General features: G+C 40.1%; 2 protein-coding genes across 7 annotated transcripts in view; one reads left to right on the forward strand and one right to left on the reverse strand.

Annotated features, from left to right (window-relative positions):
* WASHC2C (WASH complex subunit 2C) overlaps positions 1–10,071 on the reverse strand; it is an 82,989-nt gene extending 72,918 nt beyond the window's left edge. For 3 of the 6 annotated variants that reach the window (XM_088139368.1, XM_088139367.1, XM_088139366.1), the window contains exons 1-4: positions 9,787–10,070; positions 8,593–8,757; positions 5,504–5,569; positions 2,171–2,341 (exon numbers count right to left, since the gene is read on the reverse strand). In XM_088139368.1, the coding sequence (XP_087995494.1) occupies positions 2,171–2,341; positions 5,504–5,569; positions 8,593–8,757; positions 9,787–9,954 (570 nt within the window). In that variant the 5' untranslated portion in view covers positions 9,955–10,070. Of the gene's footprint in view, positions 1–2,170; positions 2,342–5,503; positions 5,570–8,592; positions 8,758–9,786 lie in introns of all 6 variants that reach the window. The other 3 variants (XM_088139369.1, XM_088139365.1, XM_088139370.1) reach the window with 3 other exon arrangements.
* A 9,200-nt stretch (positions 10,072–19,271) lies between these two features.
* On the forward strand, positions 19,272–24,076 carry MSMB (microseminoprotein beta). The gene is made up of 4 exons (XM_088139499.1): positions 19,272–19,292; positions 19,570–19,657; positions 21,928–22,030; positions 23,947–24,076. The coding sequence occupies exons 1-4, from the start codon at positions 19,272–19,274 to the stop codon at positions 24,074–24,076; spliced, it is 342 nt and encodes a 113-aa protein (XP_087995625.1).
* Positions 24,077–25,869: the final 1,793 nt, after the last annotated feature.

The raw sequence follows: 25,869 nt of genomic DNA on the forward strand, positions 1-25,869 counted from the left end.
ATAGGTTTCTAAAAACATTTCCTCTCATCTCTCCTTTTTCTTATATGCAGGCTTGAATGGCCTACAATGTATTAATTACTAGAGCTTAGCTAGTCCTGTCTTTACCAACCCTTCAGCTGTCAAATGCAAATAAATTAATATTCTTTTCTTCTCAGCCTGGATCCTAAAAAGCCTTTAGTCCCCCAGGTTTGGCTGTCTGGTATTTTCTAGGCTTTTTGGCTACATATTTCTGGCCTAAGATGCTACTTGGTCATCTTTCAGTTTCTGATTGGCAGTGGGGAAGTTTGACATGGCTGCTGGGCTCTACAAATGCTCCTGATTCTCAGATCTAATATTCACAGAGTTCAGTCACTCATGCACAGCTCCTGCCTCTACAATGCCTCCAATCACCCTCTTCATGCTGCTCTGGTTTCCATGCACTCCCCAAGCTGGCTTTGTCCTGGGTATGTTTCTGGTTTGCTCGGCACTTGTCTGCAACATTTTCTTTCTCTCTGATACATACCAAGCCAATATCTATTCCCAACACACTAACATTCAGGTCTGGGAGGCTTCTCCTTTTGTAGCCAGAACACAACCATGCTCCAGCTAATTCGGCTACTTCAAAGTCCCAGATGGAAAGAAAAAGGAAACAAAGCCTTGTAAGACCTTTTTTCTTCTACAAAACCAGAAGATTTTTCTCCACATTGCTCCTGGGAAATTTAAGCTGCTCTGCTCATGCACTGTATTGACTACAGGTGGTCCTCGACCTATGACCATTTGGTCAGCGACCATTCCAAGTTACGACAGTGCTGAACAAATGGTGGTTACGACCAGTCCTCAGAGTTCTGGCCGTCCCAGCACCCTTGCAGTCATATGATCGCCATTTGCAACCTTCCCTGCCAGCTTCCCCAGAAAATCAATGTAAATCTCCTCCACCCGCACACTCTCCCCAGCCCCTCTGTACTTGCACTGTGCTGGTCACTTGTGCACCCTGGTGCACCCTCCCTCCCCAACCCTTGCCACACCTCCCTGCACTCCCACATACCCTCCCCAATCTGCAACCCCCGCACCCTCCCTGACCTGTGCCTCTCATGCACCCTCACTGACCTGCACACCTTCCCTGACCCTCCCCTGAACCCCCCTGAACCCCCTTGCTCCCTCCCCCACCTGGCAGCAACCACTTACCTGCCTATGGACCTGTGACTTGCAACTGCCTGCCGGCTTCCCCATTGACTTTGGCTGTGGGAAGCCGGCAGGAAGTTGCCTCACCTAAAGACTGTGGAATTCAGTTAACAATAGTAATCAGGACTGCAGGGATTGCCCTTACTAAGTGATGTGGCCGCACTTTACAACTGCATCGGTTAGTGATGGAAATTCCAGTTCCAACTGCTGTTGTAAGTCAAGGACTACCTATATAGTTTCTGTTACAAGCAAAAAATTTCTGCTTTCCCAGGCAATCCTGAGAACTATCTGGAGGTTGAATCATGGCAACTCGACTTCTTGTCTTTTGGTGTGATACATTTCGCTGCTTGTCCAAACCAAAACTGCTTGTCCAAGCCAAACTGCTTGTCCAAACCAAAACTGGACTTCTTTTCTTTTGGTTTGATACGTTTCGCTGCTTGTCCAAACCAAACCCAAAATGTATCAAACCAAAAGAAAAGAAGTCCAGTTCCCATGACTCAACCTCCAGATGATTCCACCTGGATGACTGAGAATCTTCATCAACATATAATCCTGAGAACTAGTTTTCATTAATTTACAGAAATGGAAGGGTGTAACCTACAAATACAATTACTGGAAAACAAACAGAGGAAAACAGGCCAAGGAAACAAAGTACCACATTAGCAATGTTTGAGCATACAGTTTTATTAATGCTTGTTGCCTGCCTGGGTAATACATTAACAGGTTGATCTGCACTGGCCAAATAAAGTGATTTGATTTAAATCTATGATCAAACTCTGCAGTAGAGTGGTGGAAAGATGCGAATGCAATCCCATATTTTTTTTAAAAAGATTCAAGAGTATATAAGAATTACTGGCCAGCAGATACATGCTACTTTAAGCAGGAGTCTCCACATTTTGCTTTTAAATATCAAGAGATAGTGACTAGCCTGAGATCATTAAATAGGTTTCACTACTGTGAAAGTCAAGCCAGTAAAATTGAAGTGGCAACTAATACCAAGCTCTATTACCTTAGGCTCTAGTATTAGTTCCAGCTTTTCATTGGTTTCTTCTTCAGAGTCTGAGTTCCCTGCTTTGATGTCCAGTTGTTCAAAGGCACTGTCTAATACCTGCAGCCCAAAATTGATGGCTTCCTGGATCTTGGGAATCAAATCAGCTTCTTTCTGTTCACGGGTTTTCTCCTACAAAATCAAAATATACCAATCCCCTATTTTTATATGCAATGGAGGAAGTTAGAATTTTTGGTCAGCACTGTGAAATTACTTGCAATAGAACTGATTTACTGAACATGAAGATGAGATGTCCAGGTAAACAGATTAACTTCATAAAGCTGAATAAATCTTAGCATAAATATTATAAAATAAGTTAACAGCATCTAATTTCTAACTAATTTGTTAGAAAAGATGATAGGGAAATGAGGACAGAATATAATATGCAACACAACTACAAATACAAGACTTGATATTCAAGATACAATCAACAATGCTGATACAGAACAACTTTTTAACATAGGCAGAATGTGACAGAGGGAAGGAGAATTAGGCTTCAAGTATGGTATCCTCTTATATTTTCCCATAATCTCATCAAAACTCAGGCTACAGCTAAGGAAAACAGTAAAACTGAATTTTAGGTAGTAGAGGCAATAATAGTTCTCAAGGTATCTGCCAAGTAACAGAGTAACTGCTATGGTTTTGTGTTTCAGTTGTAGGTGCCTCTTCCAAAAGCTTTAGAATGATGTGCACTGTGCAGCTCAGAGACTAGACACAGACAAACCTATTGTCCATCATTTTTTTCAGGGAAACATAGCCTAACAATCAACTTCAGTGCCCCCCCCCAGATAATGTTAGGGAATCAAGCAACAGATAAACTTCAAGTCCTTGAGAAGAACTCTTTCTGTGATTGGGATACCATACACTTCCTCTAGTCCTCTGTCTCATATAATTCTTCCTTCTGTACTGAAAATAAAAATTCCTCTTTCTCTTGCTTTATTCCAATCCTTCTTTTCACTGCATTCACCCTTCACTGTTCAACTGCTGTAACAGAAGAAAGGAAATCCAGCTTTTACAATGCATCTTTCTTGTCTTGGGCTACATTTGTCCACGACCACTTCAGAACCTGTAATTCAGGTTCTCAGGGAAAACCCCAAGCTCCCTCTGGAACCTGACAGGACCCATTAGTTGCCTGGGGCAGACAAATCTAAGAGGTCCTTCCCTGCAGTACCAGCAAGCTGAAAAGCAGTCAGACCATGGCAAAGGATTGGTGTAATGTCCTTGTTGCCACATCACTGGATTCTACGTAGCTCTGGGCTCTGACTACTGCTGTTGAATGCCAGGTTGGTCTATAATAAGAGTGCCCATCATTCCTGACATCACGTGACAGTTGGCCATGCTGGCTGGGATAAAAACCAGATCTAACATGAACTCCTGAGGTTCATGGCACTCACAGTCAATGCCACCAGAGGTCAGGTTAAAGTCCTACTACCAACCTCGCAAGTTCAGGCAGGGATGTTGTTATGCACTAGGGAAGCCAGTAAAGCAGTAATCAACCCAACTGCTTCCTAAACCTCAATTTTAGTTAGAGAATTTTACATTTGATTCTCTGCGGAGCGGAATTTGAAAGCCATTAGGGCCTGCAGATGACAACTGGTGCACACACATACACACCATCCTTGTCAAGCTGGTGTCAAGCTCAAAATCCAAGTGGGCACATTTGTGAGAGATGAATTCCCCTTCTGGGCCAACCCAGGATTGACTGCTTCATCCAAGATCAGATCACAGATGACAGCACTCTGAATACAGACTGACTTGGTGCTCAACAGCAGCATTAGGAGCCCAGGGCCACCTAAGATCTAGTGACCTGGCAACAAGGGTAAATACTGAAGTCTGGAAAGTGGGGCCAATCTCAATCATCAGCCTCACTGTCCCTGTGAATGACCCACCCTCAGATTCCTATATCTTCCTCAGCCCATCACCTCATGTTTTCCCATTCCTCAATAGCATACAGGAGAGTTATGCCCCCTGACACTTACCTAGCTATCCCATCAAATCTGGAAGCTAGAAATAAAAGCAACTTTTGTAGCCTCTTTGCTAAAAAGAATTATCCAGTTAACTAGTATCTAATTAATCCTACCTCTAACAAAGACTGAGCCCATAGGCAAATCTCCCCTCCTAGAAGCTCTCTGGATCTTCATACCTTGACAAGGCCTCCTGCTTTAAGATAGCAGCTCAGTAACTCTTATACCATCACATACTTTCCAGGGGGAAATCTGGCTCCTTATTCTACTCCCTATCCATCTGGTTTCTACTCCCTATTCCCAGTGTGTGAGAGTGATAGGACTCGCACAACCCATGCTGATTTTCTGATTATTAAACGATCAAAATACAAAAGAAAAAATAATTTCCATAATGCCATGTGCTGACTGTATAGCATAGAGAAATAAGATTAGAGAATTCATTCCTTCTTCCCTTCCTTGGCAGACAAACCAATCTCACAAACAAAAGAAAACAAAAACAAATTTTATTAAAAAGAAAAGATAAAATACAAAATCTCTTTACAACTTTAAATTTAAAAAGCAAACATTCAGTGTGGGAGACGATAACTTACAAAGCTGTTCAACTCACTGGTAACTTAAATAAACAAAAGAAAAATTTTGAAAAAAAAAATACAAGGCTCTGGGTAGACCACAAAATGGCAGTATCTGTGTATACTCTCTGCCCAGAATATTACAGATCACAAGGTAAGAGTATGAAATATTAAACAGCCCAAGAATATTCTAGAGAATAAGAGTATATCTTTGGACACGTATCACTTTGTAAAATGTTGGAATTACAAACAATTCCTTAACTTGTACAGTGAAAATTTAGACTTCAGCACTACACAGAAACAAATGAAGATCCTAGTGCAACTAAACGTATTACCTATTTTCATACAAAACAGAATCCTATTCAAACAAATCAGAGGCTGTGGGGAGTGAAGTCACTCTTTCCCAACTGTGGTCCAGTGCCTTCTTTGGTGTTCTGCCCGCAGTTTAAAACAACAATTTTTCAATCTCCAGCAGAGAAAGGATCTCTGGTAATCTCACTCTGTACATGACTTATCACATACTCCTCTCCCTTGGGGATGTGTACTGATAGTTTAGCATGAGGGTCTGCTCTCCCTTGAAGGGATGTGTATTAAGACTGAGCCTGTCTGGCAAGCATTAGCTACATTCACAACAATGAATGACAGCAATTTGATTCAAGTGGGTGCTTCTGCTTTTTCTTGTCTTTTCATCTTTCCCTTTCAGCATTATACACAGATTGGATTATACCCAACAAGACATTATTTTTATGTATTCAACTTGCCTGTTCTGGTTTGTCTCCTCCTTCAGTTTTGGATATGAGTTCATCCATTTCATCATCATATACTCTCTATAAACATAAACAAAATAATTTAAATTAATATTTGGATATGAGTTCATACACTTCATCACCAACTGTTTATAAACAAATATTTTCAATAAATACTTAATATCAATTACACATACTATTCATGTGCCAGAGAAAGAAGAGAGTGACATCCTCCAGTTTCGAGGAAACTCAGCCCAGGTCTGGCCAGACTTGACAATGATTGTCTGGAGGTCCAAACTGCCACTGGAGGGTGACCAAGGGCTAGTCCTTCATCTCACTCTCCAGATTACTGGTTGTAGCATGCCCATTGACTAGATACAACTAATGATGTGGGGTAAACACTTTCCCTAAAACACCAGCTCACCTGGATCATCCTCTAAACCAGTATTGCATAGTGGAGGAAGTCAAACTTTTATCAATCCCCAGCTTATGATACACACTGGCTGAGATCTATGTGTTACACCTGGCTCTCCTTCAGATCCTGAGCAACCACTAAGTGAGACTCACACTGACAAATTCCTTGTTGGTTTATCTACATCAGAGTTCCAGTGGGATTCATCTATCATTTCTCCTGTGGCTCCCCAAAATCCCTCAACCTCACTGCCATGGCCAAATATCTAACTGTAGCCAAAAATTTTGTTGGGCTGTAATCCCTTATCCAGTAGGGTCAAACAAGGTGACCTGGTTCTATGCACTCATTGACACACACAGGAAGCATGGAGGTGATACTATGGTCAACAGACCATTCAGCTCAGACAGAAGAAAAACAGGGGAATTTAATTTTTGAACAGAGCCAGTTTGGTTAGCAGTTAAGGTGCTAGACTAGAAACTGGAAGACTGTGAGTTCTAATCCTCCCTTAGCATGGAAGCTGACAGGTAACTTTGGGCCAGTCACTCTATCTCTCAGCCCACCCCACTTCACAGGGTTGTTGTTGTGGGGAAAATAGAAGGAGCATTATGCATGCTGCTTTGAGTTGTACAAAATAAATGTGGGAAATAAACCTAATAAATAAATACTTTCCTCACTCAACATGCTACTAGTTGAAAGCCAAGAAGATAAGTTCATGCCAGTTTTTTAAAATAAAGATTCCTGGCAGGAACTGAATTTCATAAGGGTTAATGCATGATTGTCAACAGAAAAACTAGCCAAGTACTAGAGTAGAAACTGGAAGACTGAAACTGAAACTGCATGATTTTCAACAGAAAAACTAGCCGAGTACTAGTACCAACAGTGTACATTTTTGCACTTCTATGTTTAAGTTGACACGCAAGTGATATAAATGTGAAAAGTACTGAACATGTTCATTTGCATGTGCATGTGTATGTATGCAATACAAGTAGTCCTTGTCTAGCAACCACAATTGGGATCAGCAACTCAGTTGTTAAGCAAAGTGGCTGCTAAGTAAAACTGCAATTGTTCTTTTTGATCTTACTTCAGCTTTCCTTTGCTTTACAAACTTCCTTACAAAGTTCCCTCATATAGGTAGTCCTTGACTTATGACCATTCATGTAGTGACCACTGCAGCACCCCCATAGTCACATGATCAAAATTTGGGCACTTGGCAGCCCGCCCGTACTTACAACCATAGGAGTGCTTCAGCTCCCCCCACCCACCTATCTCTGCCCCATCTATGCCCTTTTGGCCCCCTGCTGCCCTGCACTCTGCCACCCCAGCTGACCTTTGCCGTCTTCTTGCTCCTGTTGCTGACGAGGTGTGCCTGCCCTGGTCCTTCATGAGGCAGCTGCTGGCCACGTGAGGCTTTCTTCCCCATGTCGCGCACAGTGATTTTCTCGCGAGACCTGGGGAAGATGGCCTCACATGGCTAGCAGCTGCCTTACAAAGGGCCAGGGCAGGCACACCTCATCAGCATCGGGAGCAAGAAGATCGCAAAAGTCAGCTGGGGGAGCAGAGTGCAGGGCAGCAGGGGCCTCAGAGTGCAGGATGGCAAGAGCGACTGGGACTGGGCTGGGGTGGCTGTGGCTTCCCAGGGCATGGCAAGCAGCCCCAGAGCCGTGCAGTTCTGGGGCTGCTTGCTGCCCTGCAAAGCAGGGTGCAGGGCAGCCAAAAGGGCAGAGAGGAGGAGGAGATAGGCAGGTGGGGGGAGTTGAGGCAGTACCTTATCTTACTGAGCTTGGGGGTGGGAGGGACCAAGCCTGGAATGGCCTGGATTGGGGTGGGTCCTGGGCTAATGACTGGCGGAATTTGCTTAACAACTGCAATGGGGAGTGCTGGGATTGCCATAGTTAAGCAATGCAGTCATGTGATGTCTCACTTTACGACCGCATCACTTAGCAACAGAAATTCTGGTCCCAATTGTGATCGTAAGTTGAGGACTACCTGTATCCTCTCTGTATTCCCTAGTAATGGATAGAGTTCCAATGTGTTGACCTCCACTTCTCATCTTTATTTTCTAGTTATGCTTACATGAAGCCTAGAGGCATTTCAGTAAATAAAGATAACAATTGGAGCCAGTTCTATTGGCAACTTCCCATTTATTATTTTTTTTAATCAGATGAGAAAGAGAGCCAAGCAGGTACAAAAGAAATGTATGTCTTAGGACCTTCAACATTCAGAAGCCACTTAATATTATTTTTAAGCCATTCTATGATATTATAAAAACAGCTCGATTGCTTTCACCATACCAGTATAATCATCCTCTAATACTTTTGTCTAATTCATCTCTCTTGGGATATCTAAAAATTTATGACATCAATCTTATTTAAACTTAAAAACAAACTGAAAACATTTATATGCCCTCTGGTATTTGACATCTCACAATAATAATGCTCCACTAATCACGGCTACTGGTATGTTTAAAATTTTAATTTTTTTTAATTTGATATGCAGGTAAGTTGTATAAAAGAATTTTGCAATACCTCAGTTAAAGATACACAGTATGATAAACATCACAGTTTTTAACTATTTTAAACAAACAACAAATGTCATGAGTTAAACTGTAACTTCTTTCAGATCATTTTTTCATATCAGTCTGACACTAACGTTTCTCTGTTCATAACACAATATATAAAAGCAACGTACTCACATTTTCAATGAACTGCATATTTGAAAGCATGAGGAAACCATTGAAGACATTGTGTAGGCGGCAATCAACACTCTTAGTTTCATGAATCAGTCTGTCCATCTGCTTCTTTATTTCATGTGTCCTAGAGATTGTTTGCTGGGAGAATTCTTGCAGAAACCGCAGAAGCTACCAAAAATTTGTACAGAATTTAAATCACACCAGATATAGTTATGTAAAGCATGAATATGGAGCATCAAAGCTGTATTTTTTAAAATCTAAGAACCCTTTGGATGTGCTTCAAGAATGTTATCACATAAAATGAAGAGGCAAATCAATGACCAAGAAAAGGGATTCTTGGTAAAATTCCTGCTTTTTGTTTTAAGAGAAAGCCCTGTTTTTCACCCAAGCTGAGTTAATATAAATCTTGCAACAGGTGTTCATTGAAAAGAAATACTTTTTTCAGAAAAACGCCTTCCTTACCTATTGTGTTTGATTAATTTATTACTGAAGGTGGGAAAGGATATGGGGATTGTCAAATGGAAAAGAAGTACTGCAGAACGTTACCATAAAAATTATACAGTTCTGGTTACCAGCTGTATATTATTAATAACAGATGGAAGTTTTCATACTCATATCTATGACCACAAATTTCAAACAGGCCATTTCAGAAACTTTTTTTCCTTGCATAAGCGAGAGACAACTCTTATCACACAAACTCTTATTTTTGGATTCCATGAATAGTTAATAAGCGATTCAAACACACATTTGATTTTGTCCTTCGCCTCCATATGAAAAAAATGTGTTAATAAATTACTCAACAATGGTAAGAGGCTAAAGGGCCAAATGCATCTGTAAAAATAAAGCCAGGTCTTACAGACCGGTGGGGTTGCATCTGATGGCTGCACTTTCCGCCACAAAGCTGCCACTGACAACCATCATCCGGCGCCCCGTCAACGCAGCGACGGCAGCCAACGGTTGACGGAGGGGCTCCCGGGGGGAAGAACGGCTCCTTCTAAGCCGTCAGCGCAAGGAAAGCTCCGGCTCGGTGAAAGGAGGCTGCCACGGGAAATCGAGGCATTGAAGGCAGAAACGGAGGCATTTCAACCGCCCTGAAAGAAAAGCCGGCGGGACCCCCTCTCTGATCGCGCCCACGGTCTGGACCTCGCTTCAGGGCTCCACCCGCCGCCGCCACCGCGGCCTGCCCCGCGCCCTTACCCCTGCGTCGGCCGCCAGGGACCAGGACTGGCTCCTGGAGCGAACCTCTTCGAGGGACCAGGCGCGCTCCCACAGCAGCAGTGCCGCCGCCGCCGCTGCCTTCGTCGCCGTGGCTCCGGAGGGGGCCTCCGCCTCAGAGGCGGAGGAGGACGAGGCCGGCGAAGACATCCCTCCTCTGAGGAAGCTCCCTCTCCGAAGCCGCGGCGATGGCGCCCGTCAGCTGACGCTGCCCACGTGATCTGCGCCTTGGAAGCTCGCGGACGGGAGGGGCGCCCTGATGCTCCATAAAGTGGCTTCGGCTGACGGGGGTCTCGCCGCTCTTCTCCCCGCGGAGCCGTGTGCAGCGCGCGAGAGAGTTCCGCCTTCCGCGAGAACTGAGCGTCAGAGCCTCCGGGCTCGTGAAAAGAAGGCGCCTCCAGCCCCTCCGCTTGTGGGGGCGGAGTGGCGACCTCGTGAGGGGTGCGAGGTGGAGAGCCCCGAGGCCCGGTTGGAGCCTGGCCGGCGGCAGGGATACCTGGCGCGGTGCTTTTTGGAATTTCCCTTTCAGCCTGTGATTTTACTAAACAATATATAAATTCAGCTTTTAAAATGTGTTGCATTCAAGTATGAATCATTTTCCAAAATTCTTGAGCTTTACAACATTGTAACCTAATATGAAAAAGTGATCCAACTTGCTTATTACTTTTCCAACAATTTTTAGAAAGCGAATTACTCATTTTAGCAATCAAAACTGGAGTGATACACTGACAATAAAACATACTGATTTTCTCTTAAGTTTAATATTTGGAGTAAATTTAGTATTCTTCCTCTGAAAATCTCATCATTGCACCTCTGTTACTACATTCAAATTGTGCATCCATTTAATCTTTGACTTCTTTGGGTTCTGAGTCACACTTCAATGATTTATAAATCAAACCTAACAAATGCTCCATATTGCATATTACAAAGTTTTCAAATTCAGCCAAGTGTCTCAAAATTAGCCCTTTTTTCCCCTGATTCCTTCAGTGTCGTGCTATTTATTTAGAGATAATGAAATTTGTATTTATTAGAATAGCCATGTTCTAATACACCCCTAGCTTCACTGCAGCTGGGCTTTAGCTGCAAATAACTTAATTGCAGCAAGTGTAAACTGCACCTAAAGCAATGAAGGTCATTATTTTGATACACAATTTTATATTCTATATATACACAATTTTATATTTTATATATATATATATGCTTCACATAATGTATAACCATACCTGTAACAGTGCACTCTATTTTATTTCTAAAGGGTTAACTTGCTTTTGTTTTGTAAAGAGCACTGGTTTCTTCCCCCCCCCTTATCTCTTTGCTGAATGCCCGATTGTCTTCGAATAAGCAATTAGCGTTTGTTGTACCAAGCTTTTTGCAACAGTTGTGAGGCCCTACATTCTAGAAAAAGATAAGAAGAATCTGGTATGCTATTCCCTTGGTAACCAGAAGAAAAAGTTACATTTAAGTTTACCTTCCTAAGAACCACCTTTCACTTGCTCAGACCGTCCCAAAAATCCCTTGTATGGGTATGAGGGGATGTACTATCTGATTACAGATTTAAATGTCTATAAAGCCTCTGATGTTTGTTTTGTGAGGGGTGATTCCATCAACATCTCTTGTTAATGTGTTGATTGGGGTCACCCAGCTGTGTCTTGATCAAAATACATCTGCTATTCATCAGAAGTCTCATCTCAAGTCTTATTGGCATTTTATTGAAACTTGGGAAATAAAAGTGCCATAAAGCAAAATAGTAGATTTAGATAGATGAGGCTGATTTGTGGACATTTTGAGATGCGTAATTAAGGTGACCATTTCAGCTTTTTTTCAGTTTTATTTCTAGGAAAATTGATCGCTATGGGATTATGAAGGGTAAGCATCCTGAAACCCAGGTATTGACTACTTCCTGGACAAATTTTTATCATGTTTTCTTCCCTCCTGAAATAGGGAATTCACACCTTCGTAACTCCTTACACAACCATTTGTATAATACATGCTCCTTAGAATTTTTTATACTCTATTATGCCAAAAGACCTCTGACAAAATGATCACACATTGACGTTAACATAACATTGTATTGATAATACAGAGAGGCATTTCTATGCTATTGGAAGTAAACCTTTCATCATCATATTATCATCTTCAGAAGAGGAAGGGTTGTAACAGTGTTTTACAGCATGTGGCCCCTTCTGGCTGGTCTGTATCCCTCAAATCATACCCACAGTCACAAGCAGGTCAGTCTGCTTGAATTACAACACTCTAAACCACAGGGCAAATAGGGTGGCCTCTCTGATTAGAATGGAATCACAGCCACATTCTTGATCAGAAAAATCTTCAGAAGACTTGTGTCAGCAGCAGTTAATATCCACATGGCCTCTTTCAAACTGATTGCTGTCTGGACAATGTTAATTCAGAGACTGCAAAATATAAATCAAATCCTTTTAGGGCAATGTCTGCCCCACCAGCATTTCCATAACAAAAACTAAAACCAATTACTTATCCATCTGGTGTCCTTTGATGGGGTCTAAAGGAGAGCCATTCAATATTTCAAAGGCTGTCTGGTAAGTATTACAAGATATCTTCCATTTTCCACTATTCCGCATCAGCTTCACTAAATTACAACACCACATAAGACATCCACACAAATTCAGACTGAAGGACTTCCAGGAAATCAAAGGCAAACTAGAGCCAACAACCACGATGGAATGAGGAGCTGGCCAATGGATCGGCTTCTTGAATTCCTCTCTGGACATGGAGAGGACCTGGGATCACTCACAAAAACTCCAGACAGTAGGTCCCTGTGAGGAGACTGTAAGACAGTGGTCTCCAGTGTGTTTAGAGCTCTGGGACTGCCATCTTTGCCCAAGCCACAGTTGGCACCTTCAAAAGGACACTGGGTTTGCACACTTCCTGTCTTAATCATTCCTGGAAATTGCTTGTCAACTTTTTTGGATATTAAGAACCTTCAGAACGGCAAGTTTCATTTCACCAGGGGAATTTCCTTAAATCCTTGGCGAAAGAAGTTTTATGTAGGTTTAAGGACTTATAGCATTCTCATTTTGGAGTAAACAGCAAGAAGGTTATTTAGAATGTTCATTCTGGAAAGTTACAAACAGACTAAGGGGCCAGATGGTTTTGAAATAAGATTTTGAAATTAATTACAAAAATCCTTCCTGTGGTTTGTTTAAAATTTTATTAAAAATATGAAGATTTTGAAATTAAATATAAGAAACCTTCCTGTGGGAAAATGCTATTATTAGAAAAAAACATAATAAGATGGGACTTTGAAGGTTGGACACTAGAGGTAACCAGAAAGAACTAAAGATTATAATTAAAGGAGAAGAGAGCCACTAATACACAATGGAGCAAAATACTCTAATTTTGGAAGAATTCAAGGATATCTGGGAACAATGTACCCAGAAGTTACTCTTAAGATTGTCTTAAAAATGGATTTAAAAGAGATTATGGAAGTAGAACAGGCTACACTAGTTAAGACTGAGACCAGCCAATTTGAATGTGGATTTAAAAATGATAGGTTACAAGAATGATATGGAAAAAGATGTTACACTGGATTTATAAATGAAACCAGCTTATATTTTAATAATTAAAAGGAATATACAAACAACAAACCAGAAAAGTGACTTGGATAATTTTCTTATTTTGAATTTACAAAAAAGATACGTTAAAGTTTTAAAGGAGTTTCTAAGAAGACACAAAGAGAAAATGAAAAGAAATCAAGTTCTGGGACACTATTCAAGGGGACTAAGGATCAAGATTGTTAAAAGCAAAGGGAAGAAATGTAACATCGATTTATTTGATCAAGTTTAAAATATATATGTTGTTTCTGATAACTCTTAATGGATTTTTGCTGACCAGGACCCAATGATGAGGCTTTAAAAATTTGTTTATAGATAAGATATGAGATGTAGGAAGAAGAGATCTTTTGTTGTAATATCAGAAAGGGTGATAAGTTACTGAAACTGTGCTTGTCATAATGAAGGGTAAGTCATTTCTTTATGCATCTTTTTTCTTTTTTTACTATATTTTTTCTTTTTTCTTTTCTTGCTTTTTTGATTCTTTTTTCCTCTGCACTTTTTCTTTTTTCTTTTTATATTTTTCTTAGTTTGTATTAGTTTTTTATCTCTGTATCTCTTAAACTTCAATAAAAATTGTATTGTCGAAGGCTTCAATAAAAATTATTATTTAAAAAAACAGAATCAGACTGAAGAAACAAATTTTATTACATTCTATTAGCAGAGGCCTTGAATTGCAGCATGTGCTGGTGGGGATCTTGACTGAAATAAAAAAAAAAATAATATTGTCCCTTTCCTTTTTTTTTTTTTTTTGTCTTGAGAGGTTTCCCAATGTTAATTCCAAATAAATATTTTCTTTAGATTTTCTTCAGTTATTTAGGAAATTTGTATTAAAAAATAGAAGAATTTCATGAGCTAAATTGAGGTTATAATTTTATAATGGTAGTTTTAATTTACCAGACTTGCAAAAATATCATTGGGCTTGTATTTTATCTGCCACAAGTGTGTGGAATGAAGATTTAGTAGATTATCATGCTCTATGGGCCTTGTTGGAAAATTATTATTTATCTCCACTAAGGTCATGGCAAGTTCTTGAATGAGCATAGAGTAGAAAAGGTGTTTTATTTCCAGGAGTGCATGCTGCAAGAAATCCTTGGGGTTTTTTTTCTTGGGGCATAGATTGTAGATTTAATACTGAGACTCATGAACTTTGGAAGAATTCTATTTGAAAATAGACAGTAAAACATTTTGGGGGGAAAGTATGGATGGAAGCTGGGATAGTTACTGTAAATCAATTATTATGTAATGATTATTTCAAGGATTTTTCTTGGCTTCTGACTGAATTTGGTCTTCCTGGTTCATAATAGTGGCAGCATTTTTAACTTAGGCACATTTTGTGGGTTTAACATACGCCAGACGACTCGGCCGCTTCAGAGGCGCCTGAGACGCTTCCTTGCCTGATGGATGCATGGCTGGATTCAAAGCCCCAACACATCTCTACCAAAAGTTAAAGGAAATTTTTAAAGTGGATGTTATTGAGATTTATCAACTATTTACTAAAGAACTGGGATATCCAATAATGCCATATCAACGGTTGCAAGTCCTTAAGAACATTAAATTGGTATGCAGGATTTGGGATTAAAATTGATTCATCAAAAAATTGTATTTTGAGTGTATTAGACTCCCCAAAGAATGTATTTGAAAAGATGGAAATCAGATTTGCTTTGTTGGAGGTGTAAAAATATTTGAGGGTTCATCGGCCCATATGATCTGGTCATGTGACCATCTGGTATCCTTCTGGAATAGTGCTTTAATGTACTTGTTTATGCTGATTTATGGGGGAATCCCTAAATTTCAAGGATGTTAGAAGTTTTGTTGAGTTATATCTCAAAACTTTGGAAGCTAAGTCTGCTTGAGGAAGTACAGTTGTATTAGGCATGGGGGATTGCCAAAAGAATTAAATTGCAAAATTGGAAAACTGATATTGCAGGATGTGTGCATTGAAGCTTTTGTGGGTACTACCAAGTAGAACTGATGATATATATAATTTAGGATGAATTGCGGGCAGGGATGGGGTGTGTGTGTGTATGTGTACATGTGTGTGTGGTGTGTTTTCTATGATGGGTTGTCCTCCCTTTTAGATAGAAACTGCCAGTCAAAAAGGTACATATTAAGATGAGAAATTTACTCTTTTCATTCATTCACTAGATGGCAGCAAGAAATCAGAGTTTTTTCTGTAACTCTTCCCCCCTCCCCCCAGTTCAAAATCTACTGTCTGCTATATCTGAATAACTAGATCTGCTTTGGACTACGGACTGACAGAATGCACAGTAGGCAAACAGCTAGAGATATCACTCTGTCGCAAACGGAGCAGCCCCAGTGGAATGACAGAATATAAAAATGCAACATTTTCTACTGTGTGCACACTTCTTGCCTTGGTCTTCTCTGTGACATCCTTTCAGGTGTGTAAGGAGTGTTCTCATGGCCCCACTCAATTTTCTCTTCTCAAGGCTAAACATGTCCAGGTCCTTCAACCTCTCTTTATAGGACTTATGAAGCTATTATAATTTTTCTGAATCCTCTTCAAAGTGTGGTACCCAGAAATTGACACTATACAGAGGGGTGCACAAAGAGATGCATGAGGGGGTACACATAATGAGCTGTGGTGATTCGCTTAACTACCACAATTGGAGCTGACATCATGTGGTCATGGTCATATGACATAGCACTTTATGACTATGTCACTTACCAATGGAGTTGCTGGTCCATACTGTGATCAGTAAGTGAGACTATCTGAATTCAAAATAGATCTACCCAAAGCAGAACAGAGTCGAACTTTTGTGCGTGCTAAATATCTTGCTCTGATTTGGAAATCATATTTTTCTTGATGCATTTGCTTTCTTTGCAACCACATCACACTGGTAGCTCATATTCAGTTTACAATCAACCCCTGGTCCAGATTCCTGGAATGCTATTTTATTGTTGTAGGGTATAGTAACAGAATCCTGAAAGCCTATACAAGTTTCTTTCTGTCCCATCTTATGCTAAACAAAATCAAGGTGGAGTTATTTTGAGTTTCCTATGCTTGATTCAGCCTCTGGACTGTGTAATCTTTCCTGGAAGTCTCCCCATAAATAGTTCTTTCCTACCTTCCCCAAGGTCATCTCTACAGGTACTCCTCAGTTAATGACAGTAATTGGGGCCAGTATTTCTGTTGCTGATGCAGTCGTAAAGCACAATGTCATATGACTGCATTGCTTAGTGACAGCAATCTCAGTAGTCCCCATTGCCATTGTTAACCAAATCTCACAGATCATTGGGCAAGGACTCACTCAGATCCAAGCCATTCCTGAGCCTCAGTAAGGTAAGGGACTGCCTCCTCTGCCTCCTCTTGAACTCCCCCCACCTGCCTATATCCCCCCACTATCTCTGTCCTTTTGGCCACCCACCTACCCGGTGCCGCCAGATGCCCCCACTGCCCAGCACTGCCCGCTGCACCCGCTGTACTACATGCCACTACTGTACTGGCTGGGGGTTTCTTTCATGCCACCTTCTTTCATACTGGTGCAGCCGGGGCTTCTCTCATGCCCTGCCCAGGGCCTCCATTCACACTCCAGGCTCCACAAGAGCATTTCTCACAGATGACCATCCAGCTTTTGTTTGAAGACCTCCAGCAAAGGAGAAATCATTATTTTATGCAGCATACTGTTCCACTGGCTGACTGCTCATATACGCAGGAATTGTCTTTGTCCATCAGTAGCCTAAGACATTTGCTTCTGCATCTCCTGGAACTCCTCACTAAACAGCCATCCAAAATCAGCCAAAAGAAAAAGACCACTCAGAAGTAATTACGTCAAGTGTTTGGGTCACCTCCTTTTGCCAGTAGCAAATCAGGCACTCAGTGGAACTGCCCACAAGATTGCTAGGAAAACCCCCAAGTGCCTGCTGGAAACTATTCAGATCCATAAGACACCTGAGGTGGTCTATCTGTTCTTTCCGTAGAGGTTATGTGTGGCACTTAATGTTATCTGGACCAGGAAGTGATCTGTCCAAGTCAAGTGGCTAAGAGGAATGCCCTTCATTGCTCCTCAACTGCTCTGAGACAAAAGCAAGGTCCAGTATGTGGCAGCCTATATTTGTTGGGCTCAAGATTACTTGCGACAAATCCATGATTATGATGGAGGCCCATGATTATGATGGAGGCCATGCACTCCTGAGCTCTATCTGACCCAGCCCTGAGGACATGAAAATTAAACTCATTCAACACAAACAAGCACAAGGATTCCAACACCACACCTGAGATCAGATCAAGCAGCTTGCAGAAGGATCTCACTGCATAGCAGAACAGCTGATACACTAATAGGATTTCTCTTCTGTGGCTTAGAACTTCATGGTCACTATGGCAATGTGAGCTTTCCAAAATTGTATCTAGCTTAATGATGTATCCAGCAGGATATTCTCTGGATATCCAATATTGATATGGGAGAGGAAAAATCTCTCATTATTGGAGCCAGATGTGATCCTGATCAAGGAGAAATGGTTCTCTAGTTAGGTTGGACTGAATGCTGCCTTGAAACTCTGCTAGTGTAGATTAAAAAAAAAAAACATGTGAAAAGTTATGGATCTCTGATTCCCTGATATTTGGTGAAACCTGGACAACAATAGTCAGAACATAGGGAGTTGAGCCAAAAGCCTCTGTAGTTCACAGACTGGTTAACCAGATGCACTTGGAAAGCTCACAAAGCAGGATATGAGGGAAATGTTCCTAGCAATAGCCATTTGGAGTCAGTGATCCAAAAAAAGAGTCAATGAGTCAGTGAGCACAAAAAGCTTCATTGTGGTGACTATTTCCCAAAGAAATGTATAGCACATGAAACAATAAAGGTCCTGCCTCGGACCATTTGGCCTTCATTCCACATGACCTATTTTACCTTGTAGCAGGTCAGTGGAACAATACACATTGCCACATATGTCCTTTTGTATATAGTGCTTTGACGGACTGCCAGAATAGAGACACCCATTTGGCTCAAAGTGGAATGACTTTACTCATTAGTTCTCATGATCAATGGGCAAGCATTTAGTTCCAGAAATTATGTTGAAGGCCTCTCCTGAGCAGTGACTAGGACAAATTAGCAAATTTGTCAGTTGTCAAACTCTACTCCCATGGTAGTACATACATAATGCATATATTTGCATCCACATATAAATTTGCAAAACAGTGTCTACAGAATCTCAGAGCGACCTATGAAAAGGTAGATTATTCTGTTATGGTGAGTGCCTATGGGATTCTTTTGTTTCTGTACCTGTATAATGAATAGTCTGATTGGAGAATACTGTACTTAATTGGAAGCAACTCAGATAGGTTTTGGTGTAACATTAGGGCTTACATCCTTTAGCTTTATAGTGCTTAACCTTTTTCAGGCTGAGAGCTGCACTGATCCATGGGGCCATACTCCAAAAAATAAGCAGGGGTAAGATAAAATAAAATAAAAAATAAAAATAGTATTCAAAATTAAATTAAATGAACTTGTCCCCCCTTCTCAAATATTTGCTTTAAATATGTTTAAATATATGCTGAATAAAGAGGTGTCCACAAACAGTTCCTGGGGATGGGATGGATGATTGCCCTCCACGAACTGGGTACAGTAAACCCGGAGCTGGACTTTGGCCCAGCAGAAAGACAGAGTGCCCAGGAGAGGTTCTCCTGGCAATGGGAAGGTAGGGGGATCCAGACAGGGTGAATGAGAATAAGCATGGTTAGGAGGAGGTGATGGCAGGGTGGAGAGTTCTGAGTGGTGGAGGACCATGGGACCAAGATTAAGGCTGGAAAGAGATGGGGACTGGAGAGGGTTTAGCCTTACATCCAGTCTCTGAGGAAGCCACCACCATCTTTCCCTGCTGTTCAATTCCATAGACAGCATCACTGAGGAGAGAATGAGCATGCCTGGGTGCTTCTGTGGGGTAAGCAGTGGCAGCCCCTGAAGAGACCCAGAAGGGAAGAACAGTGGTCCTGAGGTCCATTTCAGGTGCAGCTGTGGCTGGAGGAACCAAAGCCTTTTCAGGAATCAGGGAAGGACTGTGACCAGAGGCTCTCCACTTATTGGCATCTTGTAAGAATTGTGCAATACCTAAAGTTCAGATGCAACTTGTGGATTAACAAGTTGTGCCCCTGTTAATATCCATCGTAATTATTCATTAAATCTAATGTTTTCTCACTTCCATTCTTTTTATTTTATAGAGGCATCTTCTGATTTTCCTTCTGATCCTTGCCCTTTTAAGGAATTTATGTGATGCTCAATGTTCTGTAAAACCAGTCAGTAAAAAGGGTAAGAATTTTGTTTTGTGTTCAAAAGAGAAGAAAAACATTTAAAATAGTAGTAATCATGGATATCCAGATCCTCCTACTGGCAAAATGCAAAACAGGGCTATTCCTACCACCATAACAGCAGCATCCACAGAGGGAAATCAGATGGATTGGTCTGATGAAAACAGTATCGTGTGATTGCACTGCAAGCTCTGCCTTTTTCAACATGTGTATAAAAAGGGCAGAACTTGTGTCATGACAGCATGATGCTGCTTTCATCAGAGTGACTTGTTTGACCTCTCCCCAATGAAATATTCTTCATGCCTCTATAAATAGGCACAGTACAAATAATAAAATACAACATCAAAAATTAATACAATAGCTTACTACAGTTGAGTGAGATAAAATATAGAATCTCAGTAATTGGAATGGCCCATAACATTAAATAATTAAATTCTGTATCTAAATAACAATACATTACTGTGTAAAAATATGCACTTTTGAAATCAGTTTAAAATTCTGATAAAAGTGCTTTGCAACCTGTACATTATAGGAGTGGATCCTTATGTTTCTTCTTGAGTGATCAGAATTACAGTAAACAGTAGAGAAGTAAAATAATTTTGCCATGGAGCTCCCTGGGATCTGTCTTCCTTGATTCAGCTAATTCCTCCTCCCCTTCCTAAAAAAAGTCCCTTTTAAAAACATGTGAGGTGCTTGGGGTCTTGGCTTTCTTCTTTTTTATAGCAAAAATGCCCTGTGCAGGAATGAATATGTCATTTTAAGATGTGCTGGAAGAAAAAGCAGTATTAAGAGAGGGCCCCAACTAAAGTATTTGATGTATTGTCGAAGGCTTTCACAGCCGGCATACGATGGCTGGTGTGGGTCTTCCGGGCTGTGTGGCCGTGTTCTGGAAGTTTTGTTTCCTAACGTTTCGCCAGCACCTGTGACCGGCATCTTCAGAGTGCAGGAGCACAGACAGGAGCAGTTCTCTCTGTGCTCTCTGGGCACAGAGAGAACTGCTCCTGTCTGTGCTCCTGCACTCTGAAGATGCCGGTCACAGGTGCTGGCGAAACGTTAGGAAACAAAACTTCCAGAACACGGCCACACAGCCCGGAAGACCCACACAGCCTAAAGTATTTGAAATGTTCAGTATTTAAAAGTATCAGACAGTCAGGATTTTTCATTTAAAGAAGGAAACTAATAAGTTAAAATATAACTAGGCATTGACTTTAGTGGTCCAAAATACATGGACATTGGATGCAATAAAAATAAATTGGGAAGAGAAGATAGACTAAAAACATCTGTTAAATCTTTCAATCAATAAATAAGATCAATAAGGAATCACACATGCCCTTTAGAAGACAGTGATCATTGGTTCCCACTATAGAAGCAAGAGGAAGAATTTGAATGTATGAATATAAAGAATTCTCTAGTGATTAGTGCTTATTTTATACCTTCCTTTTGTCTAGAAGAAATAAATGTGATTCTTCCCATAAAACCTCCCAGTTTCCCATGGGGTTTCCCCTTCTCTAAACTACCTTCCCCAAGCTGATGTTAATCTTGGAGTTGTATAAAAACAGGGTGCATGATGATGTTCTTCTAGATGTTCAGTAAAAAACTAATTCTAGCTGTGTTACTTCATTAGAAGGAACACCCAAATCCACAGTTAAGTGATATCTTTGTTAGATGTAATCATATCTTAAAAATACTTCCCAGGGAATAGAATTAAAAATAACAGGTTTAGAGAAAATGGGAAATTAATATTTTCTTTATATATTGATTTTTTTCCCAGCAACGACTGGGGAAACCCTTGCAACCCTTGCTGAGTATCTACCCACTTCTTTAAAGTTGAGGTTTAAAGTTACCTATTATTTTATTGAACAGTTTGAGCTAACAGATAATAGCTTTTCTGAGCCATTAATGGAATGGGCAGTATACGCATATGTAAATGAAGTCTATCAGTGAATCTATTTGGTGTTAAATTAAAGTTCTCACCAATAATATTACTTTGTCTAGTCACATCTATAATCAAATGTGAGTGAATTGAACATGTGGTGGGAAAATCTAATTGGCCTTTCCAGAATTCCCAAGGGCATTTATAATATTTGTGTTAGAGAAAACTCTAGAAGCAATTTGAGTCTGTGCTGATTACATGATAGGAGAACATAGAGAAGGCCTGGCCACTTCATGAAAAATTGTCTGCCCAAACTCATCGAAAGCAACAAGAAGATTTCTGATCATATGCAGAAATACAGAATTAATTTTGCATTGTTTGTGTTCTTCATCTTGCAGGTTGCTTTCAGAATGGAAAATGGTACCGTGTTCCTGCTGTTTGGAAAACAAACAACTGCCAAAGATGTGAATGTAAGCCAAAAGAATTGATATGCTGCAGCCTGTAAGTTCAAACCTTAAAATCTCTCAGATTTTCTGAACGCTGGTGCTTGTTTTTAAAATACCTGGATGACTATAAATCTGTTCAGGGGTTACTGTACTTGGAATGTCCATCCACCATCAAATGACATCACCTTTCTTCGTGTGGCACTTTCAACTCTATATGCATAGAGCATATCAACATACTGTATATATACACATAGGTTTCCATGAGAACGGTTACCAAATCCTGATAATGCAAGATTCTGACTGGCACAAAAGCTTTTGCGAACATGGAATCTAGTCAATGTGCTTGTAGGATAGAATTTACTTTGTCAAATACATGAAGCAGTTCCCTTCATGTATCTATGTGGAAGGTATAGGGGAAGTTCACACTTTGGCTGCAAACATTTTGCTGTGTTTTTAAAGCAACGGTGAGACATTCTTGACCTCTTTGTTCTCAAGATCATCTCAAGTATGATGATCCTCCATCATACTCCATTTTTTGCTTCCTATTTGATTCTCAACTGCCTCCACCTATTGATCTACTTAAATCACCTTTTGGGCTGTTGACTCTAGACCAACCTGTGTGCTTATGGGTTGAATTCCTGCAAACTCATTTATCCATGTGCTTAACTCACTCATTATATTGCCCTTACATAAAGATGTAAGCAATCTGCATTTTATTATTCACAATGTTTGAGCTAATTGATTCCTTATAAGAAGTTGTGCACTAATTATTTTCCCAAAACAATTATTTAAACATTTTTATTATTCTCTTACATTGTTGTAATATAATGACAAGTTCTGTGCCTGGTAGGGATTTGCAGGAGCTTACTGGCCCATATTTATTTATTTATTTATGATTCACATCTGTATGTTGCCTATTCCTATGACTCTTAATTGTTTACAATATGTAAAATTAAACTTATATGAAAATGTGATAAATAAACTATTAAATACTGCCTCCTACCCAAATGCTCTCTGAAAGAGATCTGTCTTTACCAGATCTAATTCCAGGGGCATGCTGTCCCAGAAGGAGAATGTCATTCTCAAAGTGCCAGTTCCCCTGATATTCTTCAGGCTGAACACCTAAAGCATTCTCCGCTAGAACATGGAGGAAGGATAGATTCTACTTGCAGAAGATGGCCCTGAAAACCCAGTGTTATTCTGCTGAACAAACTAACATTGGTCAGCAAGTGGGCCCTTACTATCAGCAAGTGGGCCCCACTGGTCAGGAAATGGCCCACAAATTGCAGTAGTATAACTGAGAGATGCCAAGGAAGCAAGTCACTATCTTCAGCACAGCTGATCCAGAAAAAGACATAATTGGTAGATCTAGCAATTATGTTCCAGTAATAGCAATAGCCATGAATCCAAGAGAACCCCCAAATTGTGTTTCAGCTACTTCAGTGGAAGTGCAACCCCTGTCTAGAGCAATATATGGAGTATCCATGGTACCAGAAGGGTTCGGTACCCACAGTCAGTCTATCTTGCTGAGTCCAACTCCAGTCTGTTTTGTCCCATCTAGTCTTTCACAACCTCCAAGCTCTGGGTCAAGAGTTCCACTGCATCTCCTGTTCATCCTGGGGAAGAGAGGATGTGTTCCAGTGGAGGCTTACTCTCTGTCTGAAATGTTACTCCTCTGAACTAGACTAGGTCTGAATGGTCTTTTCTAACTTTAGAATTTTATGACTGCCAACAAAAATTATCTAATGTAATCTAATGTAGGAACATACATTGCTTCCTCCTTGTAACCTGTAACATCCACAGACTGTTAAGGGTCAGAGTTGTCCTAAGCTGACAATTCTGGCAGTTGAAAGCTGAAAGCTGCTAATGCTGTACAGTAGTTCACTGGAGTCTTAGATAATTTCATTAGTGTACTGATAATTTTCATATCCTTTTTGTGACATGGCCTGACTATCTGTCTTAATTATTTAGAGTTTTCAGACCTGTCAACTATGATAAGAAGAAATGTATTGCCATGTTTCACCGCCAAAGTTGTTCCATCCGTGTGGTGAAGAAGAATGATCCTACAGAAAGCTGCCAAGTCTTTGCTGGGGTTGGTTAACAGCCTACCATGTAGTCCACGTTTTTTTTAAAGAAATCTGTTCTTTCCCTTTCTCCCTTTCCTAATTTTGTTCTCAAATATTCTACCTTTATTACTAAACAAAATTTATCTACACAAATTTATTTACAAAATAAATTTTGTAGTTGTGAAGATGGCCATTCTCAAGACTAAAGCTCTGTACTTTCAGTCACATAAGACAAGTCTGTGTAGAAGTGGTTGGAAAGTATTTGCAAGCAAAACAATACATGTTTAATGGATTCTTTCTACAGGAATTACATTATTTCAACGATGTCATTATTATGAATTTTGCCTTCATAAAGCTGTTAGAACAGGCCCAGTAATTAAGATCCATATTATGGAAATATATATTTTGAAAAACGAGACCTTGGCCTAAATTTAATTGTTTATGACAGTCACTAAGCAGAATCTTTATCAAAGTTGATGCTGCCAGATCTGCCTATTCTTTTTCAGCATTGCAAAATATAATAAATACCAAGTAATTTAGATATATATCTATTGCACAATTTCTTCTCTTTTCTGTCTTAGTCATACTACACCTAGAACATTGCATTAGGAAGGACATTGACAAACTGGAGTATGTTCAGAGGGGAGTAACCAAGATGATAAGGGGCCTGAAACAAACAAACAAAGTGAGGAATAGTTGGAGGCAGTGTGTACTGTATGGTTAGCCTGAAGAAGAGAAAGAGTGGAGGGAGAAGTGAGAATTGTCTTCAAGTATCCAAAGAGTTATGTAATGAATGGCATAGATCTGTTTAGAATTATTCTAGTGGGCTGGACAAAAAAAGTAGTTTAAATTACAAGAAATAGATTTTGGTTGGATATCAGAAAAAAAAATCCTAACTGCAAGAGTTGTTGAACAGTGGAACAGAGAACACTGGAAGATGGTAGGTTCTCCTCAGATGTGATTAAACAGAGCGGGATGGCATCTGTTGAGATGCTGTAGTAGTGGATTACTGTTCTGGACAGGCAGATGGACTAGATGAGCTCCAAGGTTCTTTCCAATCCTTACATTCTATAATTCTATGAACTGTATTTATCAATCAATGGCTAAATAAATATAACTATATAGTCAACTTAGCAAAATGTGTAGTTTCTGTAATGTTCTTCAATTTTTCTAAGTTTCTTTTGTATCATACATCACTCTCCTGTCTCCGAAAGAGAAATAATAAATATTACTTTGAGGGATCTGCAATACCTGCTAAAATCTACCCTGCCAGTCAAAAGAACTTAAAACAATCAAGTAAAATAATCTGGATACCAGTTGGCCACATAGTTAAGCTAAACTTTCATATGGATGTTGATAACCTGTGCTCTCATTGATCCAATACCATCAAATATTATTAGAAGCTGCTTGAAGAACTAAATATGAGATTCCAAAAATAGTTCAATCCACTTTGCATCAGTCTGGAAATAGCTGGCCCTGAAAGATACAGGAAGTTGAAAGAGGGCACATTGCAGTGAAACAGTATAGGCAAGAAATCAACTTTAGTGCTGATATTAGGAAGATGAAAGCTCAAAATGAGATGAGTTTAATGAAGAATGCTATGAATAACAAGAGGGCTTATGAAAAGGAAAAAAATCAGTATACAAGCTGCTCGATAAATATAGCAAATGCTATCTTCAAAATGCTATCAGTATATAAGATGCTCAATAAAGATAGCAAAATGCTCTCTGGTAAAATAGAAGAGGCAATGTTAATCAACTCCTATTTTGGTTCATTGTTCTTTGAAAAAAAATGTGTATTTCACTAGGAAATTTTGAAGGTCAGGATG

The sequence above is a fragment of the Python bivittatus genome, unplaced genomic scaffold, assembly GCF_059951505.1.
Source record: "Python bivittatus isolate LINGU-HERP-01145 unplaced genomic scaffold, Pbiv_v1 ctg000210_np1212, whole genome shotgun sequence".
NCBI classification, from domain to species: Eukaryota; Metazoa; Chordata; class Lepidosauria; order Squamata; family Pythonidae; genus Python; species Python bivittatus.